This window comes from Camelus ferus, chromosome 1, assembly GCF_009834535.1.
Source record: "Camelus ferus isolate YT-003-E chromosome 1, BCGSAC_Cfer_1.0, whole genome shotgun sequence".
Lineage (NCBI taxonomy): Eukaryota > Metazoa > Chordata > Mammalia > Artiodactyla > Camelidae > Camelus > Camelus ferus.
The window spans coordinates 74468544-74488886 of record NC_045696.1 but is presented as its reverse complement, the minus strand read 5'-3'; the positions used below and the strand labels follow the sequence as shown (position 1 = coordinate 74488886).

Below are 20343 nucleotides of genomic sequence, written 5' to 3'. Positions count from 1 at the left end.
ACCTCAGAATGTAGCTTAGTTAAGATGAGTCAGACAAGGTGGGCCCCTAATCAGTATGACTGGTGTCCCTATAAAAAGAGGAATCTGGACACAGAGACCGAGGCACGTACTGAGAGACATGCACCCACTGAGAATGTCGTGTGCCAACAGAGTTATGCTGCCACAAGCCAAGAAACTACCAGAAACCAGGGGAGAGGCCTGGAACAGATCCTTCCCAACCGCCTTCAGAGGGAGCATAGTCCTACTGACACCTTGATTTTGGACTTCTAGCTTCTAGAATTGTGAGACATCAATCTCTGTTGTTTAGTGCACTCAGTGTGTGGGATTTTGTCATGGCGGCCCTAGGAAACTAACACAGGAGACAATACTGTAGGCAGTGTGATCACAAGAAATTACACATTCTTTTGATTTTTTTCCCTCCAATATTTCACAGGTCTCTCCTTCATATGTTAGAAAAATCAAGGTGAAGAGCAGCTTTTGAGTCGGATATTGTGTTGCTCTCTCTGGTGGGCCCTTCCTATGTGACTCAGATTTAACATCATTGAGAAGGGCAGAGGATGCTGGAATCCAGATCTGAGAATTAGGCTTGGCAGCTTTTTCCTAGAATAGTGGGAAGTTCTCAGTGTGTCCCATGCTCATGGATTTTCCGGCAATTAGAGACACAGGGCTCCTCTGTATTTTTCTGGGGGGAGCTCAGTTTTGGAGGGGTGGTCTCCAGTTTCATAAAGAAGGAGGATGAATCTGACCTGATAGTATCTGAACTTGTTTAATGTCCTGCCTAAAATGTACCAAGTACATTTTTATTGGCTTGATTACTCAAAGTGATAGCTGAATTTGGAAAATGATTACTCTGGTGTGTTAGAAAGAAAGTTAATGCGTTTGGAAAGGGAAGTGTTGGGTGTACAGTTTTCACCCGCTATCTCACAGTAATGGTAACGTCTGTTAGAGCTTACATGGGCTTAAGCGCTTACATAAATTGCTTCATTTAATCTTCCCAAGTAACCTAAGAGATATAGATCTTACTGTTATTAGACAGATGAGGAAATAGACTTAGTTAAGAAACTTGCCCAAGGACACAGAGCTGCTAAGTGGCAGAGCTGGGGTTAGAAATCACAAAGTTTGACTCGAGACTGTAGACTACACTCCCGCATAAAGTGCCCTCTATCTTGCGTTACTCTTATTGTTGTAATTTTTAGCATTTCTTAAAAACCACAGTTTCCTTCACTTGTGATTTTCTTCGCTTCCTTAAAAGTACAATAAAACCACGCCAGGAAACAGCAAGCTGAGGACATGAAATGAATTTAACAAGACAGTAGGTAATTATCCTCTCCTTTCCCCATTAAATTCTCTCCTGCAGTCCAGCATGACTAGTGTTCTTTGATTCTGGACATTATTTTTTTCATTCCTATTTGAACAACATGCCTTTGAATGTGAATGTTGACTGAACGAGATCAATGCAGAAAGGCTGCCACTGACCCAGAAGGTGAAAAGTAGCTTTCGAGTCAAATCTTCTGTTGCAGCCTCAGGCTGGCCCTACCTAAGTGCCTTAGTTTTCGCATCAGTGAGAATTGGAAAGTGCAGAGGATGCTGGAGAAGGCGTGCTTGATACCAGTGACATCCCGCATTCACTCATGGGATGACTGCTCATTAGTGCCTATACAGATCGTTTACTGTTTGAATGTCTTTAATCTCAGAAGAATGTTCAAGTAAATTGTCGTAAGAGGGAGCAAGTAACTTATTTACATGTCAAAAAAATGAAATTGGCTGGATAATCTCCCAGCTCTCTAGGACATTTTAATTGTCATTTTAATCCACCAGAAGGGGCTGTCTATATTTTAATTTTACTGGACTTTTGTCATACAAAATATTTCTAGCCAGAACTTGACAATCCTTACTCTGAAATAGATGCTTTTGTTTGAAAGATTTCCTAATGTGATGTGACTTGAGATGCGAAGATGTAAATCGGAAAATAGGCATTGAAAGCAGATTCATTGCTAACTGTGGTACTCTAGTGTTCAGCAAAAGTGGTTGCTTTAACATCCACTGAAGTTTCTTATATAATGAAAAATGATTTATCGGTTTATGTTGAACTGTGTATGTTCCAAAGTTTCATTTGGTTGCAAACATTATTCTCCACTTAAAACACACTGTGGAAAGAAACTGTCCATTTTTCTATAGTGAAAAGTAACTCTCCTTGAGGATCAGTTAAAAGTGAAAGAATTACCGGCTGTGTTGGACGTTACTGGCCTTGCTATTGCCTCCGACTTGGTTTCACAGAGAAAGTCATCGATGGAGGGACTCAGGAGGGGTCTGCTTTCTTGCTGTTCATTCACCAGCTGAGAACAAATGAATACAGGTGTCAAAGGGCACTGTTGAACAGCAAAATCAGATGAATTAAAATGCAGCCTTGCAACAAAATGAGAATAGCAAGCCTACCAAAAAGATAAATAAATCAATAAATAATGGGGTAGGGGCGAGAAAGAAAAAAAAAGGGGTGGGGAGTGAGGCTTTTAGCATTGTCAACATACTTTTGATGCAGCCAACTTTAATTTTTAAAGCTCAAGCTTTTTTTCTCCTCCTAGAACAGTTTGAGGATTATTCTGTAATTTCAATATGCAGAAACTGACATTTAGTGAATCACAGTACCTAAGGGCCAGTCCCACTTTTACTTGGATGACAAACTCCTACTGAGTCTGGAAACAGTGACTTCAGATCTTGAGGTGACACATTCTGGCTAGGGCTGGTCAGTCAGTGCTATGTGCTAAGAGCACACACAGATCCGTGTGTGTGGATACATGCTCTTTTTCTCCTGCTCTCAAAAAGCTCAAGTCACCTAAAGGTATACACCCTTCCTTACATATCCTTGGAATGCTTTCAATAGTGTATAAGCAATATTATTTTGAGAGAGTAGAAAATGTTATATTAACTGTACAAGTATCCAGTAGATATGTTTGTGAAAATCTGTATGTAGGATAGATTTCTGTAAATTCAATTATATCTCCCCATTGGTTTGTTCTCTAATTTCAGAAATCTTTCAGTTTGATTTTTATTAGACCTCATTATCAGTGGCAGCCAACTATTTACTTGCAGTTACTCTGCACCTCTTTGAATCCAAACATCCTTAAATTCTGTTTCTATGGCTAAGAGAAAAAATACACAAGATACACAAGTGATTAGTTCCTAAACGAACTGTCTTTAGTTTTTTGGGAGTTTTTATATAGGCCTTTCTTAAAAGGGGCATAGCCGCCTAGTTTTCTACTTGTTATAAAAAAAGATGTGTCAAAAAACCTCTAGGGTTTTAAATACCTATTTGCACGGCTGTATTTTAAGAGACATGCAAAATAACAAATGGTTTTGGAGTATTGCCAAATCAAAATATTTTATATGTACTCAGTTTCACATCATTATTTCTCTGGCACAGTGTTTTTATATTATAGTGGTATTATAGCTTAAAGCTTATGGAAGATGGCAAGAGACCTAAATAATGGTAAATATGGGAAGAAAAAAATGCAATTCTATTATTGCTGAAGGAGGAATATGGAAACCTTCAGTGATCCTTTGGGGACTGAAAACCAAGAGGCACATTTGGTACTTTTATATATTCACACTATTATCTTTAAATAAATCTCAGCTCTTCGCTAGAGTCTAACATTTTCACATAGAATTGGCAATTTGATTTTCATACATATTAATTTGTGCACATTATCATGGGCTAAGTAATGAGAATGCTCATTTTTCTTTTAGTATTCAAATCACGGAGACAGAAATTTCTTCAAGTATTGTAAGTTTTGGTGTTACTTGGTATAAAGACTCACAGATTTCTCTAGGAATCAAATTATCTGAGGTCTGGTTCTAGGTCTTCCTGGCCTAGGCTCAAGTGTATACGGAGCAAAGACTCAATACAACCAACAAAACTGCGACTTTAAAATACGTATAAATATGCACGTGTGATGTCATAACTATCTCTTTGTTAGCCGTTATTTCTCTGAAGAAGAAATCTGATTTTATTCATAGATAACTAAAAAAGTTTAGTTATTCTCTTAGCCATAGTGTGGAGAAATATCAACTATTATGTAAAGATAAATATTATTTATATTCCACAAAAAGCCCCTTATGCTTTTTCTTTACTTTGGATACAATTAAATTCCTTTGTAAAAAAAGGACTAACAGTTTTTTTTCCAAATCATAGCTCTTTGAGTAGATGTGTGGAATAGACCCAAATTCCCTATAGTTTTAGAAGACCGGGATATTAGATTTCTATAGGCACTTCCAGTTGTAAACACTGAAAAATGGTAGTCTAAATTTGATAAAAGAATTCTAGAAAGTAAAACCTTTGTCCACATAAACACCTAAATGGAAAAACAAAGGAAAAGGCACAATTAATGGAAAGGCCTATCCTTTTAGTCAAGTCTGCTTTACCAAAGGTAATAGAATTTTTTTTTTCTTACTTTGGGGAGTCTCTCTCTTCATTCAGACTTTAGCCTTATTATCTGGAGAAAGCATCTCTGGCATTCTCATATGTTCTCAGCATGGACAGAAAAGAACACCAAAGAGGAGGTTTGTTCAGAGATCCTAGGGAATCCAGGACTAAGGCATGGCTTCTCCAGTCTTTTCCTAAGCATTTGCCTCCTAAGGCCTGTGTCTGTTCCACACCTCCTGTCTTATTTGTGACCACACGTCACACCTGGGCTGATGGAGTTGTTATGCTGCCCAGTTCCCATAACTGAACTGTTCCTCTGGCTTTCTTCCACAGACACAAGTCAAAGAGGAAACAACGCATTTCTTTGTGAGTCCGTGTTTTTCAAGCTGGAGCACAGTTTATCTGTTGGTAAATGCCAAGATTGGAGTAGGGGACAGCGGCAGGGTTTGGGGTAAGAAGATGAAGGGTTGGATTTCAGATCACATGGAGAGGTAATTTGGGAACTGATGGTTTTTCAGTTTTGATGGCGATATGGAAGACGAAAGAGGAGATATCATGAAAAAATCTTTTCTTATAAGCTCTGAGGTCAGAGGCTATGTCTTACTTATATTTCTTGGAATCAAATGTCTTCATAGAAGAGGGGTTCAACAAAGGGCTACCAAGAGGGATAGTGACTCTGCAGAAACTGAAGATACAAAACTATCCATCTTAAGCAGTCCAATTTTGAACTCTCTTCAGTCTGATGAATTTAGGAATCATTATTTTAGCCACACTAAGTCCTGTTTTATTTTATTTATATAGCTAAGAATAGCTTTTCACATGTCCCCTTCTCATTTTCAAACAAATTTATGATTTCCCTACAGTGACTTGAGAATGAGTAAATCTTTTAGGTCATAAAGGAATATCGCAAACTGAACAGAATCCCCTACATAGCTCGCTCAAGTTTTACTTCCAAATTGTGTGCCTTTTATTCTGTCTCTGTTTATGGGTAGGATACAGCTTATTGACTTTCTCTAAGAATTACTTCCTTCAGTTTGAAAATCCTTTGTGAACTTACCTCATTTCATCCTTTTGGTACAGAGTACGTTGATGTTATAACAATAATAGAAGGTGAGTGAAGTGGTTCCCATGTTTTCTTGAATAACTAAGTTGGAATGGCTGCAATTTTGGTCCATTCGGATTACCATAAATGAATTAAAATGACCCACTTCATTAGGTGCTAAGGCCTTTGTCTCACTTTGTTTACATTTAAAATGTTCCTTTATTATCCTTCTTTGTCCTCTTCTCAATATTTAGATTAGTTCAAAGGCCTTTCTAATGGCAACAGATTCTCATTTCTCTTTAAAGACCCTGTTCTACTGGCACACTGTCTGGAAACCTACTTTGGCACTAGGCAGCGAGGGCCCTCTCACAGGACCTCCAGGTTCCCATGTGTTACTTGGTTTTCTAACCTTATGTTTATCTGCTTTTCTCCCACTAGACTATGACTTCTTTGAGGGTAGAGACTTTATCCAATTACTTGTTTGTATCTCATTAGTAGCAGATTAATAAATGCTGACTGATTTTATACAGTCTAACTGAAAGGTGATTTGTACAAAAGAATGATTGCATGGGCGTCCTCAATTTCATGCTGGGTTTGATCAACTAACAGAGAGGCCAGTGCCCCTCAGAAATGTTTGCCAATTTCCTGGCAGGTTTTAAACCACAAATCTAAGTCCATTTTCCTCCACTGTCACATCATTTAAATGCTTGGAAAACTAGAGCTACCTAAAGGAACATTTCCAAATGCAAGGCTTCTGTTGAGAAGTCAAGAATGCAAAGAATGAATGTCTAATGAGACAAACAGAAATAAAGGCATGGGCCTGCCTTACTCCATCCTTGGAAGAAGGATAAGGATCAGTGCAAATGAGAGGCCAGTGGCACTTCAAGACATAACACTATCATCACACTTGGGGATTTTAAGTCAGAGATTCAAATTTGGAGATTTTGAGTGAAAACCCTTACATGGTCAATGAACATGGAAACAAAAGGAAACAGAAGTAAGAAGACAGGTGAGAACTTGCATGTAGGGACTTCTTGTTGCTGAGAATTCAAAAAACTATTGAAACTTTACAACTTCCTTGTAATCATCAGTTGTAAATGAAATATTCAGTCAAACCTCTTCAATTTGCTTATGACTTGGTCATTTGATGTGGCTAATGGTAGCCACCACAGGACCAAATTGATTCTTTCCAAAGGTAGAGCCCAATTCTTCTCCCCTTGAATATGAGTTGGAGTTAGTGACTAAATTTTTAAAAAAAGAATTATTTATTTTTATTTTATTTAAATTGTTGGGGGGGGGAGTTCATTAGGTTTATCTATTTTATTTTTTAGTGGATTGAACCCCAGACCTCGTGCCTACTAGTCATGCACTCTTCCCACTGAGCTATACCCTCCCCCTCCTGGTTCTTATTTTATATCAATACTATGTTTAGTTTTGAACAAAATGCAGACTATATCATCCAGCTTTAATGAATTACTGTCTGTTTTAGAACTTTGTCTAAAAATGCATTTGCCTTAGTTCACCTTGAATTTCCTTAATTTCAATGTTAAAAAATTAAATTATTATATGATACAGGGGAACATTTAACCAAGATGAAAGGAGAGTATTTTGTTTTTAAATACTACCTGCTACCTAATCTCCAGTGCATGTTTATATAGCTTGTTTTATGACTTAACCCTAAGTTTATTTATCTTTAAACAGTATATTGCTTAGGTGTTTTATTAAAAATATAGAGCTAAACTTTGTGATAACTTATATTACTCTGTATTAACTACAAAACAAAATATGTTTTAGATGATAAAACAAGGTCTGTAAAGGATAATAATCCATTATTTCATAATTTTACACTTCAGATTGATGATCTCAAACTATTATTTTATTTTAAAATAAAATATTCTATTTTATTTTTAAATATTTTAGTATTTAAAGAATAATTTTAAAAGTTAAAACATTGAAGCTAATAAGTTAATAAACAGCTGACAAATGTCTCATATTGCAATCTTGGTTAGAAAAAAATTTGTAAAAATATACCAGTCTTTTTATGTCATCTAAGTAATAGGAAAAAATTTAAGATTTTGTTTTTATATAAATAAAAACACAAATGGGCTTTTAAAAGATGTATCTTTATGCATTTTAAACATTCCTTTTATTATTTGTGACTGTTGATTCAAAGTATGTATCACTTGTTAAGTAGGTTTTTGTTCATAATTCTGTAAACTATCTGTTTATTAGTCCTATCCAAGTTTAGAAATTTGATGGGCCAAGTGCATCAAAATAGTGATCATATTAAAACTAAGCTGACTGATTCAATCCATTGAAAAAATGAGACAACTAAATCTTACTATGCATCACTTATGCATTCAGCCTTTGAGAGCTTTGTCATGGTAACTCGGACACCGACAGAATTAATTTCTCATGAGCTAATAGGACTCATGGTACTGCCTCATCCCCCAGTTCCTGGAAATGGTCCCAGTGGATCTTCCTGTAAAGGATTAACCATGTGATAATTTTCAACTCTTTGACTTGATCTAAATGTCAACCAAGCAACTACAAATATTTTCCTGACAGGATAGTTAGACTTTAAAATGTGAATCTGTTCATGGGGAAATAAATATTACTGTTCACACCTTGGCTAGTGCTAACATGAAGGCAGGTGGGAGAGTATAATTAAAGTAATTGTTTCAAGTTAGTAACAGAAACCCAAACAAGGCTATTTTTAGTAGCTTTGAGAATGTTTTTCCAATCAAGGACATTACTCTTTATCAGACACAAAGTCAAACCAATGCCTAGGTTTAAGAGGTGGGGACAGATAGAAAAACAAAGGCAGAGTTAAAAAAAATTCCCTTAACAAGAATGTCTGGAACACAGTTTTAAGACCCTGTGCTTTACAACAACAACAACAACAACAACAACAACAACAAAAAAAAAAAAAAAAAAAGGAAGGGGGGAACTATATTTTGCTAAAAAAACGACCAGGGATGTGGTTAAAATGGAAATTTCTGAAGGTTCTTTATGAGAGAAAAATATTCGCTAAAGTCATTTCATTCTCATAAAGAAGAATACAATTTCTCCTACGATATACTCAATCTTCTGGCACATAGTTTTCCTTTGTACCCTCAAACTGGATTTATTTATACTATTACAGTCTGGAGCAATGCTGTTCAATAGAAATATAATGAGAGTCTGGTAATTTTAAATTTTCAAGTAGCTACTTTAAAAACTGTGAAAAGAGACAGGTGAAAATAATTTTAATAACACATTTTATTTAGCTCAATATATCCAAAATATTATCATTTAAACTTGTAATCAATATAAAAATGATTAATGTGATAGTTTACGTTATTTTTCTTTGGACTAAATCTTCAAAAGTTGATATGTATTTTATATTTATAGCATTTATCAATTGGGGGTACCCACAGAACACTCAATAGCCATGTGTGGCTAGTGGCTGCTGTACTGAACAGCACAGGTCTAGAGAAACTTTACTTCTTCCAGGAATTGATGGCTCAGATATTCTTTTTCCCTTTCAAACCTTTCATCAATGCACATTTGTTTCCATACTGTTTGACTTAAACAGTGTTAGTCTAGGACAGCGTGAACTTGAGCTTCTATGGAAAGCTTGATATACTGTTTAACACAGAAGTAATAATTAAATGAAACAAAAAGAGCAATTCTCGGGGGGGGGGGGTCCAGCAATTTCAGAGTTCAAGTCACCTGGCCAACTCTTCTGTTTTGTTCAATTTGTTCAATGTCCTACAAATGAATTGACTGGCGTATGCTTGGCTAAATCCCTCTATAAGCAATCCTAATAATCACATAATACAAAAATGTTTCCATATAAACTATTCTACACTTCACAGTCTGTAGAATGAAGTTACTAAACAAGTCAGGGACTCAGTGTTTCAAGGGCTTATCTGTATTTTATTGATTGTGATTGTCCTGAAGACAGCAATTAGCTCTGGATGTTTCTGGAATCTATGAATGAGCAGCTGGCATCGACACGCTGGTGATGAAGATGAGTCAATGTACTCGGCAGTATGTAGCACTATGTCATAGGGGCTTTGCAGGAGACACCAGGACAGACATGTTTCCAGACACTAATACATTCACACAGGGGAACGAGTAAGAATGTGGTATGGTACACAGATTGGATGCTGTGGTTGCCATGAGAAGTACTCACTTTTTCAGATCATTCTGCTGCTTTTTGGCTTGTGCACGCCACTGGTGCATGGCAGGGAAGAAGCCACTTGTGTATAGTGGAAAAAGTATATCAACTAATAAAACTGCATTCGACTGAGAAATAAGTTGTATCACAGCTGTCACTGGATTAATTCCATAAAATTATCAACACAATAGGTGCATTGCATTTTATGAATCAGAACTCCCTGTGTGCTGATTCATAAACTAGCCAGTATGCGACAAGAATATGATGCATCAAAGGAAGCGTTTATATCATCTTCATGCAGTAAAATCGTAGCTAGTACCTCAAAACACTTAATGCAACATTAGACAGGGATTAAAGAAGGAACTTGGTACACACAAGTGTTCTGAGTATGAGAAAATGGTAATCATCACAGTTTCTTTTCTAAATTAAAAATCAAAAATATTATTTTGCACTATATTTAAATTCAAGTTTAGGTTATAATGGTAATTTCGGACAACTGAAAAGGATTACTGGAAAGCACATAGCAATGCATGGTTTTGAAGAAAAAGAATTTTGGGCACTAGAGCCTGTCCAAAATTGTGATGTCCTGACGTGATATGTTATAGCATAACTATGCCAATTGTGAATTTGGATAGGTTTTATCTACTGATGTACATGGCTCTGCCATTTGCCTGAGAACTCCAAAGTAGTTCTCACCTTCCATAGCCTTCACCTGAAGAACTGTGGGCTGACTATTTCAGAAATGGATTCTACAAAGGGCAGGAGATCAGTGTAAAATTGTATGCTTCACTATGTAAACTAAGTAAATAGTGGAGGCCTTGGTAAATATCAAGCAAATTTCTTTCCAACTATTACTATATGTCATTGGGAAGAAGTCATCTCTTCTTTTGGATAAAAAACTCCCAACATAAGATTTATCCCCAAATCCTGGGAATCTTTAATAACTTTTTTTATTATTCAATTTTGATGTTATATGTTGCTATAATTTTCATTACTTACAACATAGTGTTTAGGAATGAAATAAAACCACACATGTTGGCAGCAGCTGGGGCTGTGATCTGATGATATTCTAAAAATAAGTTACCATAATTTAGCTTTGGATATAAATGCCTTTCATGAGGAATTTAAATGGACATTTTCTAATTCTAGACATGTTCATATAAATTGGAAGTGAATCACTGCATTTACTATTGCATTATGGAAAAAAAACCCCCAAATGTTTAAGATAACAATCTAATCTAAATTATAAGATAAATGCAAGTAAAAATATTTTGCATTTAAGAATTTAAAACTGATAGTTCCACAGAGTGGTGATGAATATATTATACATATGTATGTGGATTTTACAGGGTGTTTCAAAAGTCCCTGAGGACATACAGGATTCAGTCTCAGCGTGTCTTTGCATACAAATGCAAACCTTTTTCTATACTTGTTATAATAAATGCTGAAAATGGCCCTCATGTGCTTTTAATAGAGATGATATTTTTGTTGTCAAGGTCACTAAGTAGAAGAGGGGTCACAAATGCCATTTTCTGCATGGGGACTCAGGGACTTCTGGCTCATTCCTGTAAATTAGTTATCCACATAAATATGTATAGACATATATGTAGTATGCATAGTCACAACAGAAATATATTTAACATTTAAGAAAATTTAGATATTCTACTGGTAAACTGACATATGTATACAATATAAGTTGTATTTATTCACAGGAAATTTTTTTTGGTTGCTGTGGTTCAAATGTACCATTAGCTTAATTATTATTTCTTTCCCAAAGTCATTAACAAGACTCCTTTATAAAGAAGTAACATGTTTTACTTGCATGTACATTTTCTTTTTCTTTTTTTAACTAAAGTTGAGTAATGAAAATTAATATCCACAAATAATTAACTAAATGATGGAATTTTCCTTTTTTTTTAAAAGAATTTTGGTTTTCATTTTATATTGTATAATTGTTTCATTGAAACTGTTTTTTTAAAAATTGGATCGAGTTAATGGTTTTTTTTTTTTTTTCTACTTAAAAATCACAATGTCTGATATATTAACATATGTCAGCTTCCTACAGGAACCCTAAGGGTCTGCCCACCTGTGATGTCATAGTAAGGAGGGGCTTTTCTTCAGCAGACTCCTCCCTCGGTATCTCCTTCATCACCATGGCAACAGCCTTATCTGCCGCCCTAGAGCCTTTTCCCTATAACAGTGAAATCAACAATGACTTGTATCAGGAGAAATCTTTAACTTATTATTTATCACAAGATATTCTAATGTTTAAAGAGCAATCCAACATAAATGAAGAGGTAGGCTGCTGCAAGTGAATCTTGAGGCTTTTGGCTGAGGAGAAAACACACAAAATCTGAAAAAAGATTATTTGTGAACTTTTTAGTTAGCTACTTTCTCACCTTTACAGCTGACATATTATATTTAATTTTAACATAGTATTTTATATGTATAATATATTTTAAGGCATTTTACATGACATGACATAATTTTTATAGTATTGATTTAAAAACACTATGGCTTGCCTGCTATGTTCATTTATAAATTATTCTTATATAATCCCTAAATCTTTTGAATGATAGTGAAGAGCCTGGGGTAGGGATTAGGATTGGGGTCTCAACCCCAAAGAGGACTTTTGCTGGGTGATCTCTGGAGTCTGTCATTTTTGAGTGGATTGGGCATAAAAAGAGTAAATTTGTCATAAAACCTCTAAAAATTCTTCAGTGGCCTAAAATCACAGGAATTCGCCCAGCTTGTTTATTTTGTAGAGGTAGTTATGAAAAAAATTTGCAACTCTCAACGTTCTTGAGACCAAAGAATTTAATAGGATTTTAGAAATGTCTTTTAATTGGAGAATTCCAGAAATCCAGATGTAAATAAAGGATGGTTAATAATTGAGGTACTGATATATAGATATCTACATTTTTTTTTTTTGTCTCATATAAGCAGCATTCTGGACTGTGAAGGGGTGTACTGGCTTTCTGTGGTTTTAGTTTACCAGATTATTAAGTTTTTGAGAGCAGATATGGCACAATGGAAAAAACAAAAACCAAAATATCACCTTCCCAACCCAATTAGTAACATGTCATACTACGTAAAAATTAAATAATCTTAAACACCTTAAAAGCAAAAACTTCCATTTTCTTTGGTCTCTGGGTAGAGCCTCCCTGGAGAAAACCATTTTCTACTAAGTGCACACCTGAATATCTGTGTTGTAAATCTACTTAAATTACTGATGTAGCATACAGAGATATCACAGGCAAAGAAACAAAAATGGACAGGGGGTCCGTTGTCTGAAAGGGAATTAAGAGCTAAGGTCAATATTAACTCTTGAGGTTAATAAATCTTGATAGTTTCTATACAAAAAAAATGATAGAATTACATTATCATCTTTGGTTTCCACAGGGCTTTAAGTATTTAGAAGGTAGGTTTACTCTTGGAAGCAAAACAATGTTCATTTTCTCAGGCATTGCCTTTGCAAAATGTAACAAGTGGCTGCTTTTATTTTGAGAACAAAGAAAAACTTTCTGTATAGTTAACTATATTTAAAAATATGTGAATCTACATTGCTGAAAGTTTGTGTCTTTGGTTTGTTTTGACTTAAGAACTAGCATTATTGAATGATAATGTGTTATTTCTATAAAGGAATGTTAACTATTCGAGATTTTATTCATCAGATATAACACTAGTAATTTTCATATGTGTTCTGAAATGTTTAAATGGGCACAATCCTTAGATTAACTAACTTCAGGAAGAATAAAGGGAAACAGTGATTCATTCATTGCCTAATTGGGGTGCATAATGATCCCGGGTTTTTCCTTTAATGAATCAATGTCAACTTCCTAAAATAGAGATACATATAACTCTGAATTCTGGGAAAAGACTTACTATGGCACTATTAAACTATCTGACAAATTTTCAAACTATAAAAATTATTTGGATGAAACATTATATACTATCAGCTTAACGTACCTTTATAAGCTATACTCATTTACAGGCTAAATGTAGTTTAACAAATATTTTTGCAGCTTGTTTTTTTCCAAAAGAGCAAAATCATTTGTGAAGAATTCTTTCCATGCTCCAAGAAGTTTAATAATACAGCAATAAACAAAGTGGCATGCTTATATTTAAATTCCTAATATATTTTTAAAAACATATCTAATGTTACAAGGTATAATTAAAGAATTACAATTCAGACTCTTCTCGGGCTAAGAAAAAAATGTCAATTGATAAGCATCTCAAAAAATTTCTGGTGAATATTTTGATATACCATTTATTTGAAATGCTACCAATCCATAAACTATACACAGGTATTTTTCATATGTGCAACTATATAATAGCTAGAATTAGCAACGGACATGCCATTTCACTAAAACAAAACCAAAACAAAACAAAAATTAGTCCTTTCATGCTGAACTCTAGAACAAAGCAGTGGTCAGCTAGAAAGGATGTATAATAATCACATGCGGTGCTTTTTATTTCTTGCAGAAAAACCCACCAAAGCCAGGGTCAGGTCACTTTTTTGAAGACAGTGCCACTTTTTCTTCAAGGTTACACCTACTACCTGAAAGAGTCATGACACCCAGGTTAGTGCCTGCTAGCAACTTTTTTTCTTTACAGCCTTTTTGGCTTTTGAATTATTACCCAACGAGCCTCACTGCTTTACAAGTGTGGTACAGTCTGAGAAGAGAGCAGGAAGGTCGGTCACGTGACATCTCCACGACTCCAGACAGTGTCTAAAACCACTGCCAAATCACGTGAATGAACTCATTTATCACAGCAAGATTCCCCCCAGGTTGTATTGCCACCTCCACCTGGTTTCTTAAAATCAAGCTGTGTTACTTCTGACTTGTCCATTTATCTTGTGGGATAATGCTGCTAGAATTCAGAACCTGGCTGCTAATTGACTTGGCAATTCATGAAGCTATACAACTTTGCTTATCAGCAGCTCTGCAGGGCTGACAGTAATACAACTGTGCAGTTTTTTTTTTTTAAGTTCAGTGGCTTAAAACATTGTAAGGAATATATATGCATAATTATTCATACTTCAAGCTCAATTTTCTTAATATAACTATACCAAAGGGTCAATATTAACCTATTATTTGAAACAACATGAAGACAGCAAAAAAGGAAATAAACACTGACTATACACTCAAGCATATAAGTGGATTTAGAGTACATTAAGCTGGTATGCTTCTACGTCATTCTAGCCACAACAAAAAACAGTGACATTTTACAAGTTGATTATCATATCATGACACCCTCTAGCAATTACTGCAGCCTATTTCTTTTCACATAATACTTCAAAATCACCTCCTCCCACTTCCTTTTGGAATCTCTTGAGATATTTTTGACTGGAAAACTATCAGCATAAGGGGAAACTTCTATCTTTTTTTGTGGTTTGTCATAGAAAATTCTGATTTTTTTAAAGTTTCTTTTATCATTTTGTTTCTTCACAAATGAAATGTATAGAATAACAGCTTTTCTAACAAACAATAATTTTTGAGAACAGTCTTTAAAATTAACTTCTGCTATAAGACCAGGCTTAAATGAATGAAACACAGGGAGTATAGCAATGTGACGATAACATTCATTAAGAAAACTCAATATTGGCCCACTTCTTCTCCCTTTTTATTTTTTTCCAATATAGAATATAAGAAACAGAGTAGAAGTATTGGAAGTCACAGATCTTCACAGGTTGGATACCAGCTATCTCCAGATGAGGAGGTGTTGGCTCCAGGCGTGTCTTGCAGGGAAGGGACCTCACCTATTTGGAGCAGCTACTGTGTGCTGAGCACTCTACCAGGTCTGCTCCATAGCTGTACTTACTGGATCTCATGAGAGCTCTGTGGGGCAGATATTATTGTCTTTGCTGGACATTTCTGGGCTTTGTGACTCAGAGATGGCATGATTTGGCCCAGGCCTCAAAGCTGGTAGGTGGCTAAGCCAGGACAGGAACCCAGACCCACCTGCCAGCCTCTGTGCTTCCTTCTCTACCACACTGTTATCTCTCTTTCCGCTTCGTGAGCCTGGAGGGCTCTCCCATGCCGCCCTCACTGATGGCCAGAAACACAGCTTGGTTATGGTATCACTCAACTTTGGGGCAGCAACCACTTCTCAATATAATTTCGCAGTCTAGATCTAAGCAGACATTTTAGAGAAATATTTTCTTCAGTCTGCAGTGGTCAATAAGATTCAGCCACCCATAACTTCAGCTGTAAGCAGATTTCTAACAAAATGTTTTTTCCTTCTGTCTTCATGGAAAATGGACCTCAGCATTTCATGTACACAAACTTCTTTTATTCTGTAGATCTTAATTAGGTTTATGAACTTTAGCATCTCTCTAATTCTTATTAAATGCTAACTCAGTGCCATTAAATGACATATTTACTAGGATTTTCCTGAGATCTATTTTGGATGCACGAAATAAAGTAATTCCACAGTGACATGGTCCATTCATAAACAATTTTCTAGTTGTTTTATTCTATTACTGCTACTATGGAGTTTGTAGCTTAAAAATTATTTTTATTATCCTTAATCTATCAACAGTAAAACAGAGTCTCTTCATCAGAGATATTAAACAGAAGAAATGGAGGTATTAAATTAGGGGAAAATTAAAAGATTATAATACTAGACATCTCTGCTAACCCTAAATTATCTAATATATGAATTTAAAAAGTACTCTTCCTTTTATTCTGATTATAAAATTAATATATGCTATTGCCAAAAAATTAAGATAAAACAGAAACAAGAAAATAAAAACAGCAACCCTAACATTTTTATGCATTTCCCCCCCAATTTTATCTTTACAATATTGAAAATTAAACAGTTTTTTAGGATGAATGTTTTAAGGATAGACAAACAATAATCAAGTTTGCAAGTGTGAATGTATTTCTTCATATATACATATATGTAAGCAAAAACCTGTCATTTAATTCATTTTAGCCATACTGTCTCAAATGAAGTGCTATTCAGTATTGCATATGCTAAAAAATCATATATCTCATAAATTGTGGACCCTGGACCTACATGCACATGTGGTAAACTGGCCACAAAAAATGGCTAATTTCTGATGGCTGTGCTTGTTTCTCTTGTGCTGAGCCAGGACAATCTTCTTTTACTGGGAAGGTAAATGTCATGGGAAGTGTCATGCTCTCTTCAAACTTCTCTTTCAATACAGGAAAATGTCAGAGCAATGTTCCCTGAACGCTGGCGATCTCTGCCTGCCATATTGTGTCCTTTCCCAGTTAAATGTGCTCCTATAGATTTCTTCCAACACAGAGCAGGGTTCAGACCATGCTGCTCCTATGACAGTAACATTTAACTCACTCCACTACCACCCCGGTGTTTTGTAAATTTTAAAAGTGGAACAAATAGAACTAAATCTGGGCATATTGATCAATTCTTGTTTCTAAACATCCCAAAGGAAGCGCAGATCTAGATGGAAACAATTGGGAAACGAACAGAATTCTCTCTTTTCTTAACTAGAGATTCATATGTGGAATTCACAAATCATAATGCATTCACCATCGGTTCAGTGATCTGTTTATAGCTGGAAATAATGTGATTTCTGATTCCTTAATACGGGTAGTCAAGTTGCAGTAAAGAAATTGATACCTCTCTATTTAAAATAATGACACAGGGCATTTAAAAGGAGGACATCTACTTGATTCTCCATATCTTTCTCTCTTACTAGTTTTTTCCCTCCAGTGTTGTTGTTGTCTTCTGGATGACAGGTACACTCTTCTCCAAATCATCACTTTTTCTATCAAATCTTCTGAGATAAATGAGGGGCTCTTCTAGTTACAATCTACAATATAATGCCTATGTCCTCAGTTTGTGTTACGTGCTATTTGGCACTTTTTGTTGTATGTGGTGATGGGAGAGTCATGGATAATAAGCTCTTTAACTTTAAATCTCCATCCACCAAAGTTGCTGGGATTCTAAGCCCCCCACATGCACATTCACTTTCCTTGACCTGAATAATTGGTGTAGGGGTCCTTATGACTTTTACAGGCCCTCTAACTTTTGCCTTCCTGGGCCCCTTCCTCCACACAAAAAAAAAAAAAAGCTAAAAATTGTATTTTATGACTGTATTGGTATGAAGACAGATATAATCCAGACGATTTATTATTATATATTCATTATCATAATAGTCATTTTGGGGGTTCTGACTTTAAAGGACATAAAACATTTTTAGGGGCCCTTAAACGCATCTATGCTACTATACCCTATGGACTGTGTCCACTGTGCATGGTGCAGAAGTTGACCCGGGTTGGTGTCTTTTAAACAGTCAGTATGGTGTCCCTGGGGCTGCTGTGCTGTCCCTGGAGCTGCTCTGTCACCTCTGGGTGGTCCATTTTGGCAGCAGCGGCTTCAGCCACCCACTCAGCACGTCCCAGCGTGGGTGTTTCAGCCCTAACAGGCCCCCTTGCCACTGCCGCTCTCACGACTTCTGTGAGCATTCAGGGAGCCTCTCTTAACAGTATTCACAAACCCTGGTGGGCGCCCAATCAGCAGCATTCATCTCGCAGTTCTTAAAACACACTCAGAACACCTGGAACATTTAGGCCTGGAGCAGAAAACACTGGCATGTAAGATTGATGTGACTCTCTTAAAATGTAATCTCTTCACCAGACAATAGGCCTAAGCACTTTATTCTCTCCTGCCTCACGGGGTGTTCCTGACCATCCAGGAGCACTTCTGAGGAAGCTGAGTCAATCTCTCTCTCTCCCCCTTTATTAAAACAAAATCAGCCCTCAATGACCACAGTCACCAATCGGTTCCAGAGCAGTCCTTCTCATTTTTTCCTATTTACACAGTGGGTTGCTAGAGGAAGAGAACTGCCTGGTACCCAAAATTCCTGAGTCGTACGTGAAAATTAAGCTCCTCCCAGGGACCTCACTTTAGTCCTTTATTTTATAGAGCTTGTGAACTTGTGTAAGCAGTGATCGTGCTTGTTTTTTTTTGAACCATTTTGCATTATTTGGTATAGTAATAGACACTCCAGTTTACTCAGTAAATACAAGGAACTATTAAACACCTTTTTCAGATTATTCAAGATGCTGAAATCACATAATATGGCCAACTTTGACAGAAAGTGATTTTGAATTAGATAAAAAGTCTTAATTAGACATTTAAAGAAATGAACTAGTTGCAAGAACCTAAATAAAAATTCATTAAAATTGGAAAGTGTTGCCAAGTAAAAGATGATGAAAATTGGCTCTGAAGGGCAGATAAGACTTCTTTTTTAACAACCAAGATCCATTGGTCCACAGTTTACCATTTGTTTGTTCTTTGGAGAAGGTTAAACATTCCCCATCTCACTCTCACCTTGTCCTCAAGTTTATTTACTCTGCTCAGCAAGCTTTCCTGACAAAGGGTCAAAGTCACAACACTCAGTTGTCATTCATCTATAACCAGTTCTGAATTAGGGAAGTTTACTCCCAGGCTTTCTCTGATTAAGTGGCTCCAACTTACTTGGAGCCTATTTTACTGTAATGTTGAGTTTCTCTCAATATTTACTGTAATACTGAGTTTCTCAATATCAACGTTTGCTACCTAGGCTGGTGTGGTTTAAAAAAATTGTTTTCTTTTGACGTTGTTTGACTTTATGTTAAAGATGACATAAATAATACATACTTGATAATTAAGAAGTAACTGGAGAATGTAGTAGTAAGTTTTCCTTTTTGTATGATAAATCCTAAGTTTGTTATTTATACTTATATAAATGTACTTATGATTGAGGTTTTTGATGATTGTGTGAAATAGGTCACCAAAAAAATTAACTGTAATTAAAGAGTTACTCTTGTTATTTTCAATTCCTTGTTAAATCTCAGATGATTTGCAAAGCGGGCATTTTTTGGGGGGATGTTATTTTTTAATTAAAAGGAAAACAACTGAAAGATCTAAAGATTATTTTGTTATTTTTTTCTTTTCAAAAAATATCCTCCCTAATACAAATACTCCAGACTGCTTGTAGCTTACTTGCACAAACGGATGGATTTCCAAAACTTGAGAGAAAGTAAGATTTTATGAGAATCATTCATCACCAGCATGGACAGTTGCTTAAATTATGCTGAATTAATGGTGTTTTGGGTGAAGGGCGAGGTGAGATGTGGCCTCCTTCTGGGAGGGGTTAGGAGAAGAGGTACTGAGGTCTGCTTTCTATGTGTTTGCAAGCAGGCAAGCTGGAGTAGTATACAAGATAGCAGAATGTGGTAGACAGTAGTCTGGTGGTAAGGACACTTGGGAGGAACCATGTACAAAAATTTGGTTTCTTTATCATTCCTGTCTTTTCCGTATATTCTTGATTGGAAAGTTTTCCAAAGTAAATATAATGAATAAGAATCCCTGTAGGTAGATGTGTGGTCAAGACCATCAAACAGTTACCTTGAATGGATTTTATTACCTGTGAAACTCTTTTTGTCATCAGTGATTACTTGCATCCCCCCACTTCTTGCTCCTAGTAGGTAAAATCTATTTACCAAGCCAAAAAACAAGTCACAAGGAAGAATTCCCTCCATCTACCAAACTGAAGACCTGTAAATATTGACTGTCATTATCTTAAAGCAAAGAAATTGAATCCCAACACCTTTAAAAAATAGATGTAAAGACCCTATGATAAATACATTGTTACCAAAATTCTGGCTTTGGGATAGCAAATTTATGTAGATGTCTTAAGGCAGAATTACAGTGGGTCCATTTTCTTTCTAGAGG

General features: G+C 35.8%; 1 protein-coding gene across 1 annotated transcript in view; it reads right to left on the bottom strand.

Moving 5' to 3' along the window:
* PEX5L (peroxisomal biogenesis factor 5 like) overlaps nt 1-20343 on the bottom strand; it is a 156745-nt gene that overhangs the window by 78815 nt on the left and 57587 nt on the right. Inside the window, 2 exon segments of the mRNA XM_032483811.1 lie at nt 2225-2336; nt 11714-11818. Coding sequence (XP_032339702.1) covers nt 2225-2336; nt 11714-11818 — 217 coding nt within the window.